The sequence below is a fragment of the Salmo salar genome, chromosome 15 (genome assembly GCF_965601325.2).
Source record: "Salmo salar chromosome 15, fSalSal1, whole genome shotgun sequence".
NCBI lineage: Eukaryota > Metazoa > Chordata > Actinopteri > Salmoniformes > Salmonidae > Salmo > Salmo salar.
In genome coordinates, this window is record NC_138305.1 from 73,707,329 (window position 1) to 73,716,413 (window position 9,085).

The 9,085-nt window shown below is 41.9% G+C and overlaps 1 protein-coding gene across 1 annotated transcript; it reads left to right on the plus strand.

Annotated features, from left to right (window-relative positions):
• Positions 1-3,298: 3,298 nt before the first annotated feature.
• LOC106572246 (protein-S-isoprenylcysteine O-methyltransferase) lies at positions 3,299-9,075 on the plus strand. Its single transcript, XM_014146271.3, has 5 exons — positions 3,299-3,569; positions 3,984-4,072; positions 4,184-4,353; positions 5,928-6,145; positions 6,255-9,075. Exons 1-5 carry the CDS (start codon positions 3,351-3,353, stop codon positions 6,438-6,440), a joined length of 882 nt encoding a protein of 293 aa, XP_014001746.1. The 5' UTR covers positions 3,299-3,350; the 3' UTR covers positions 6,441-9,075.
• Positions 9,076-9,085: the final 10 nt, after the last annotated feature.

Below are 9,085 nucleotides of genomic sequence, written 5' to 3' on the forward strand. Positions count from 1 at the left end.
GTAGTACATAATAGTTCTACATTTTCAGCTCTACCAGCCCGCCAGTCTTTGCATATGTCCATGTAACCTATTCATCCAAGCAGGCACAAATTCAACACACACACACACACACGCCCCCCCCCACCACACACACACACACACACACACACACACACACACACACACACACACACACACACACACACACACACACACACACACACACACACACACACACACACACACACACACACACACACACACACACACACACACTGTTTGCATATTGCTAGTAGCCAAAACAAGCAAATGAGAGATGTCATATTATTCTGTCTATTATTTTATGTGAATGATACTCAGTCTTATCTGGATAATACATGCAATGTTTTCTTCGTACAGTACATTTTGAATAATGAAACAATTTGGTTTCAACAGGCTGTTGAGTAACAAAACTTGTTCCTATTCACAAAATTTAAGCAGAAGTCTAATTTGTCTGTTGGACTGACGACTACCATTTATTGAATTTGTTTCCTGTGAACAGTATGGTAAATTCATGACAGATGAGATATATATATGTCCTCTGCTAGACAGCCTAAGCATTACTAAAAACAAGTTCCCCTCCATTTACAAAAAGTGATGCCTGGTCCAAAAAATTTGGCTAGACCTCAAGTAGAGAGAGGTTTGATTATATGGCTTTATAGCCCCATCTACAGTCAAGAAACCTGGCAGTGTATACCAGGATGACAACCTCTCCCTCAACGTGATCAAGACAAAGGAGATGATCATGGACTAAGGAAAAGGAGGGCCGAGCACGCCCCCATTCTCATCGACGGGGCTGTAGTGGAGCAGGTTGAGAGCTTCAAGTTCCTTGGTGTCCACATCACCAACTAACTATCATGATCCAAACACACCAAGACAGCCGTGAAGAGGTTACGACAATGCCTATTCCCCCTCAGGAGACTGAAAAGATTTGGCATTGGTCCTCAGATCCTCAAAAAGTTATACAGCTACACGATCGAAAGCATCCTGACTGCTTGCATCACCGCCTGGTATGGCAACTGCTCGGCCTCTGACCACAAGGCACTACAGAGGGTAGTGCGTATGGCCCAGTACATCACTGGGGCCAAGCTTCCTGCCACCCAGGACCTCTACATTTACATTTACATTTACGTCATTTAGCAGACGCTCTTATCCAGAGCGACTTACAGTAGTGAATGCATACATTTCATACAATTTCATACAATTTCATACATTTCATACATTTTTTATCTGTGCTGGCCCCCCGTGGGAATCGAACCCACAACCCTGGTGTTGCAAACACCATGCTCTACCAACTGAGCTACAGGGAAGGCTGCATATCCTTGCTTCAGGTCCTGATATGGATATGATCACTCTATACAAGGCGGTGTGAGAGGAAGGCCCTAAAAATTGCCAAAGACTCCAGCCACCCTAGTCATAGACTAATTACTCTGGTACTGCACGGCAAGTGGTACCGGAGCTCCAAGTCTAGGTCCAAAAGGCTTCTTAAACCTCTTTTCTCTCTTTCTGTCTTTCTCTCGGAGGACCTGAGCCCTAGGACCATGCCTCAGGACTACCTGGCATGATGACTCCTTGCTGTCCCCAGTCCACCTGGCCGTGCTGCTGCTCCAGTTTCAACTGTTCTGCCTGCGGCTATGGAACCCTGACCTGTTCACCGGACGTGCTTGTTGCACCCTCGACAACTACTATGATTATTATTATTTGACCATGCTGGTCATTTATGAACATTTTAACATCTTGACCATGTTCTGTTATAATATCCACCCTGCACAGCCAGAAGAGGACTGGCCACCCCTCATAGCCTGGTTCCTCTCTAGGTTTCTTCCTAGGTTTTTGGCCTTTCTAGGGAGTTTTTCCTAGGGAGTTTTTCCTAGCCACCGTGCTTCTTTCACATGCATTGCTTGCTGTTTGGGGTTTTAGGCTGGGTTTCTGTACAGCACTTTGAGATATCAGCTGATGTACGAAGGGCTATATAAATAAATTTGATTTGATTTGATTTGATTTAAGGATCCAACCCTTTTTCAATTATCGCCTAAAATGACATAACCAAATCTAATTGCCTGTAGCTCAGGACCTGAAGCAAGGATATGCATATTCTTGATGCCATTTGAAAGGAAACACTTTGAAGTTCGTGGAAATGTGAAATTAATGTAGGAGAATATAACACATTAGATCTGGTAAAAGATAATACAAAGAAAAAGACGTGTATTTGTTTTTTGTACCATCATCTTTGAAATGCAAGAGAAAGGCCATAATTATTCCAGCCAAGGTGCAATTTAGATTTTGGCCACTAGATGGCAGCAGTGTATGTGCAAAGTTTTAGACTGCTCCAATGAACCATTGCATATCTGTTCAAAATGTATCAAGACTGCCCGAATGTGACTAATTGGTTTATTAACACATTTTAAAGTTCATAATTGTGGACTCTCCTCAAACAATAGCATGGTATTCTTTCACTGTAATAGCTACTGTAAATTGGAGAGTGCAGTGAGATTAACAAGAATTTAAGCTTTCTGCCCATATCAGATATGTCTATGTCCTGGGACACCAATCCCGTGGAGATTAACAGCTTCTACCCCCAAGCCATAAGACTCCTGAACAGCTGATAAAATGGCTACACGGACTATTTTCGCTGCTGTTACTCTCTGTTAATTATCTATGCATATTTACTTTACCTCTACCTACATGTACAGTACCAATCAAAAGTTTGGACACACCTACTTATTCAAGGATTTTTCTTTATTTTTACTATTTTCTACATTGTAGAGTGTGCAAAGCTGTCATCAAGGCAAAGGGTGGCTACTTTGAAAAACCTAAAATATATTTTGATTTGTTTTACACTTTTTTGGTTACTACATGATTCCATGTGGGTTATTTCATACTGTTGATGTCTTCACTATTATTCAACAATATAGAAAATAGTAAAAATAAAGAAAACCCCTAGAATGAGTAGGTGTGTCCAAACTTTTGACTGATACTGTCCATAGTACCTCAATTACCTCGACTAACCTGTGCCCCCGCACATTGACCCTGCATCGTTACTGTTATTTTTCTATTTTTATTATTATTATTATATTTTTTTTTACTTCAGTTTATTTTAGTAGATACTTTCTTAACACGTATTTTTCTTCAAACTGCATCGTTGGTTAAGGGCTTGTAAGTAAGCATTTCACTGTAAGGTCTACAACTGTTGTATTCGGCGCATGTGACTAATAAAATCTGATTTGATCAGCTGCGCAGCGTCACCTCCTGGAACTGAGCCAAGATTCATGAGGAAATTCTGTGATTGTTGAAAACTCGCGAGAGCCCATAAGGAGTAACGTTACTACATCATGGCAGGCAATAAGTTGGCATTAGAGGGAAAAATAAGTATTATAAGCTTTCTTTTAGGGCTTGGTGTTGTTCTAATTCCCCTTATTAGAACATTCGCTGGACATCTTGACTGGGTATTCGACTATCTCACTGGAGTGAGGGGGAAAATAGCTATTGCGGTGTACATCGCTGTTCTCAATGGCTTCTTGCTAATCATATATAAGGGACCTCTATATAAGGTAAGAGCTACAGTAGTAGCTAGCTAACGTCTGAAATAAGATGGCTAGCAGTAACATTAGCTAAGCTACTTAGCTAGCCATCTTGATTTATGTTGTATTTGCCCATCCAAAACGGCAGTCCGCTAGCTAGGCTTAATCTAAATGATCAGTTATATTAATTGGCGCGCTTCTTTCTGACAATGTATTGTGCTAATGTTAGCCGGCTAATCCTATTAACTGAATTGGATTGAGACAGCTGTCACCTTGATTACTTAAAGTATAACCCTAATTTAACGGTAAACTAGATAACACTATTGAAGTTAAGTGGGCCATGCCTAGGGTTATGTTATTGTCTTAGCTGTTGATTTGGAGCCAGCTTTGTAGTTTCACAAGTTCAAGTTAGAAAGGTTATCGAAGCATGCTCTTTTATCCCAGGTTGCTGTGCGAGCCTGCTTCCTAGGTTTTACTTTTGGGTGTGGCTTGATCATAAGCTTTTCCCAAACTACATGGACACACTTTGGCTGGTAAGCATCCAACACCTGCACATTCTCTCTCTCTCCGTCACACACAAAACTAACTGATGTTAGTTCGATACCGGTTTATGCATAGTTCTCAGTCAATTAATGTATTTGCAGGTACATGTGTTCCATGTCTTTCTTCCACTACTCTGAGTACTTGGTGACGGCCATCATTAACCCCCGCAGCCTGTCTCTGGACTCGTTCCTGCTCAACCACAGTGTGGAGTACACCGTGGCTGCTGTCTCCTCATGGGTGGAGTTCACTATAGAGAAGCTCTCTGTCCCAGGTCTTGCCTCATACCACACTTGTGCTCAATGGTTGCGTTCCAGCCTGACTACATTGCTGGCATTGAATTGCATCAACCAATGGTTGCGTACCACGTCATTCTGCGTCGGCAGGCGTCTGCAATGTAGGCTCAATCCCAATACCCCCGTTAGCCCTCCCCTTCGTTTTCGAGTGTCCCTCGTGTGGGGGTGAGTAGCACTCGAAAATGGAGCAACTAGTGGTAGGGAGAGCTAAATTAGGCCTAGGGAATGGGACATCGCTACATCACTCGCGTCGATGACATGGATGTCGATTTTTAAGGCAGCCCCCCCACACCTCTCTGATTGAGGGGTTGGGTTAAATGTGGAAGACACATTTCAGTTGTACAACTGGCTAGGTATCCACTTTTCCCTTTCACTCGTGCAAGTCAGACAGATATAATTGACGATGAGCCAGTACTGGCTGCAGTAACAGCTTTTCTTATATTTCTCACGCAACAAATACATACTTACCATATGAGCATCAAATGGAAAAACAACGTGCCTGTAATGTACCCATCCTTTGGCTGTGGTTCAATGTGAGGTAGTACTGAAGCAGGACTTTAATTCCATAGCAGTTTGACATGTAACAGTTGCATTCCCTTTACTCAGTCCTTAACAGTGGAGGCATTGTAGCTAGAACAATTAAAATCACTCTTAACAATTTTTTAAAAATCATTTTTTACCAAACGTGTAAGGGTCCATACACTGATAGGCTACACATCCATAGCATCCCGGTCTTTTTATCCTCCACTGTACAATAAGGAAGAAAAAAGTTAGCTACTGCTATGTTACCTGTTACCTACTAGCTCCAATAAATAACAATTACAAGTGATTGAAGTTTTTTATTTTTATGAACAGGAAGGCAAGCTTACAAAATTGTACATAAAATTTGCAGTAAATGCTTTAGTTAGCTAGATTCTTTACATACATTGGGTTTCACAGATTACAGCCTGGTTTGCTCAGGAGTCCCTACAACATGAATTACAATTCATACAAATGTCAAACGCCCGTATAGCAAGCTAAATGTATAGCTAGTTGGCTAATGTTAGCTTGTTGTTGCTAGCTTGTTAAATAGTGATTTTTGTAAATTAACTTTATGACCAAGAAATGTGCATTATAATTGATCTCTACTTATTCATCTTAACTGTAAATACTTTGCATGATTTGTTGTGAAGTTATAATTAATTACATTTCCTTCCATCCTAGTATTTTTGTCAGCCATCTTCCTGAAGCAACTTTAGAACCTTGGGTCGCAGGACTTTATGGTAGTTTTAATAACCACTTGATAGGAAGTCTGTATGTTGATTTGCTTCATTTGGAGGGCTGAAAAGGCACTACCCCCTCGCTCAAAGTTGAATTGGAACACCACTCTGACTCAATGTGGCTTGCGGGATCGTGCAAAACGGAGAGGAGGGCTAGGGGGTATTGGGATTGAGCTGTAGTCAGCCTGGAACGCAGCCAATAACTTTTCATGTCTCAGTTGAAATGGCATGACATGTTGTCACAGGAGGATTAAATGTCTCTATTGGCTCTAAACTTTCCCCCTCTGTCTCAGAGCTGAAGCAGCTGAGCTGGCTCAGCCTGGTGGGCCTGGTGATGGTGCTGTGTGGGGAGTTCCTTCGTAAGTCTGCCATGTTGACGGCTGGCTCTAACTTTAACCACATCGTCCAGAACGAGAAGGCCCAGAGCCACGTGCTGGTCACCGATGGGGTCTATGCCTTCTTCAGACACCCGTCCTACGTGGGCTGGTTCTACTGGAGCATTGGCACACAGGTACATGCCTAAAATGTCAATATTGTGAAAGTTACCAGAATTATTTTCTTAAACATGTTACAATCAAGCCCACTCCACTGATTTCACTTTTCCGTGTCCAATGTTCCAGGTGATGTTGTGCAACCCTGTCTGCATCGCGGGCTACACCATGGCCAGCTGGCGCTTCTTCCGTGAACGGATTGAGGAGGAGGAGCTCTCTCTCCTCCATTTCTTCGGAGAGGACTACCTGGAATACAAGAAGAAGGTGGGCACCGGCCTGCCCTTTATTTCAGGCATCCGCATCAACAGCTCCTAGGTGTGAGAGATGGGGTCCTGGATGTATGAACATGGCAGACAGACGGGCACTGTGAGGGGCAGCCCTGGTCAGCATACTGTGGCTTAGACCTTGTGGTCGCCCGCCCTGGGGGGGGGGTCTAGAGCTCACGGAGACCGACACCTACGAGCGTGGTAAAGGGCTCCCCAAAAACCTGGGTAGACGGACTCACTCGAAAAGAAACGACACCCCCCCCCCCCCAATGTTGTATATCTATTGCACACATCCAACCACCTCTTTTGTTTGGTTAGTTTGACTACTAGAGATTTTTTTTCTTTCTTTCATCTTCATCTCCAATGTCTCCCGTTTCTGTGTTTTCCATAGGGAGGAGTTAAGTTTCTTCAGTGGATGCTGAATGGATTTTTAGCTTGGGTTACTGAATCAAAGTGCTGTAATGAGCTTGGTTGAGTGTCTCATTCCTTGTTTGTCTGGCTTATCACTAAGTCATCATTATTAGGTCTCAGTGTTTACAACAATAGTTTTACACAAGATTAGGGATGCACAATTTCATCTTCCCTCGTACATGTTCTTTCCCGGTAGGTAAATCTGCGCTAAGAAGCATTTATTTCTGTGTGACTGTTGTACGTTTTTTTTAAATCCCAAAATGACGGCAAAGTGGTTGCTTGCAACATGGTCTTTGCCCCATAAGTTAATTAACTTTTCATAAATTATAAAATGCCTTTTGATGGTAATCAAATGTCAAAATATGCCATGACAAAATATTGGTTATAGGTATCAGCCCAGAATTTCTATACTAATGCATCCTTACCCAAAATGATTTATTTTAAATGTGTTGGAACCGGTCCAGGGAACAAAACTGTAAAATTTAATTTAAGGAACTGAATCGGGAACGAAAGTGATCCATACGGTTCCGGAACAGAACCGTTATTTTAAAAGCATGCAAACCGGTTAATAACATTCTTTTACGTTCTAGCCATTTTTTTTCTAGTCCCACAAAAGAAACGCAACAAAGCGCATACGCAAATGCCCTCACTCTTGTCACTCAAACTTATTCCAGCGTCTGCCTGCAAATTGAAAGTCTTTGCCTGTGCATGTTTAGGCTACCTGCCCCTCCCCCATCTGAAGCATAGGCTACTGTACTGACCTTTAATTAGCTAGAGAAGAGTGGATTAACTTTTTCAATGCTAGTTAAGGATACTATAGGCCTAGTTGAGTTTCAGATTGGATTTATTAACTACAAAAAGGTAAGATGTGTTTTATTCTGGTGCTGCTCTTCACACACAAGCTTGTTAGCTAGCTAGCTCAAAGGACATTCAAAGCCTCTCCTAGGTATAATTCTGTGAACCTAATTCAGATAATGCATGTCTTAACGAGGGCCAGCGCTTCAAGCCTGCTCCTCAACCCTCTCGCTCTCTCCCCACCCGTAAAATTTCAGTAGCATCTTGGGCCATAGGCTACACTGGTCTGTCCATCACGCATGTAAACAACTAGCTTGCCTGCTCTATCTGCACTGATTGCTGAAGTCATTTTAATGAGCTAAATGTTTAAAAAAAAATTCACAGGTTTCAAACCGGTTCAGAACTTTATTTTGCTGATCGGAACTGTGGAATGGAATGAACAAAAAAAAAAAGTTTTGTTTTTGTTGTTGAGAAAATCACTTTGGTTCCAACCCCAGATTTTAAATTCACATATCCCATGTCCACTCAGGATCAAAAGGCTGTACAATCAGAAATCTTTTGCTAATTTGACAACCTGAGCAAGTTGCAGCTTGGTTCTCGGATTTCTCCAATCGGTACGGCATAATAAGTCAGAAATATCTACTTTGTAAGTAATTTAAAACATAATGAACACAGACAATCCATTCACTGTTCTATTCCAGTCTGCTGTAAGTCTTAAAATGTCCCCTGGGTATAGACTATGAATCAGGGGTGTTGTTCCTCCATAGAGTTTTAGGGCACTCACTAATAGTCATCTTTAAAATGCATTTGCTCTCACACGGTCTTTCTCTACCCCCACTTGATCATCACTCCAATTATTTATTTGTTCTGTGCGCTTGTCTCATGCTCACTGTGTATTAAAACCAACCAAAAGATGCATTCCTATGGCAAAGGGGTTCAGAGAGCTACACCCAACATGGCTTCCTTCTGAACTACCGCAGCTTGTCTCAGGTGAAAGGTCGCCTCTGCCCTCCACTCTGTATGCCCAGACTGTATGGAGTGCAAGAGGAGTATGTCTGTGAGTGAAAGAGAATTTGTGAAATTAGAACAGTCAAAAGCACTAACTGTTGTGCAAGATGAGTGTGTGTGAGTTAGTTTCTGAAATTAGGACAGTCTAGAGCACTGTAAAAGTGATGTATTACATGAATACAGATGAGATTCTGTAGATTAATATAAGAGCACATTCAGTTGGCTGCAGACGTACGATAGTTTGCCGCTCCAAGCATGATACAGCTGAGCTGAACGTGGAAAAAGCCAGTTGTGTTGCACTACAGTATAACAATACTACAGTTTGTTACAGGTCATTTAAAAATGTATCACGCAGAGGGTATACTTATCTAACTCCTGGTTGATAACTTTTTTTCACTTTACTGACAATTTCTGAATTGAATGAACACCATTGTCCTGTCAAATAAAATAAAAAGTTTATCCTAAGAAAATTGTCTTCCT

What these genes read in the sequence shown, in the direction of transcription:
- LOC106572246 (XM_014146271.3), top strand. Translation starts at nt 3,351, where the DNA reads ATGGCAGGCAATAAGTTGGCATTAGAGGGAAAAATAAGTATTATAAGC. An exon ending in AGAGAAGCTCTCTGTCCCAG is followed by an intron (nt 4,354 to 5,927) that starts GTCTTGCCTCAT and finishes CCTCTGTCTCAG; the next exon opens with AGCTGAAGCAGCTGAGCTGG. An exon ending in ACTGGAGCATTGGCACACAG is followed by an intron (nt 6,146 to 6,254) that starts GTACATGCCTAA and finishes CCAATGTTCCAG; the next exon opens with GTGATGTTGTGCAACCCTGT.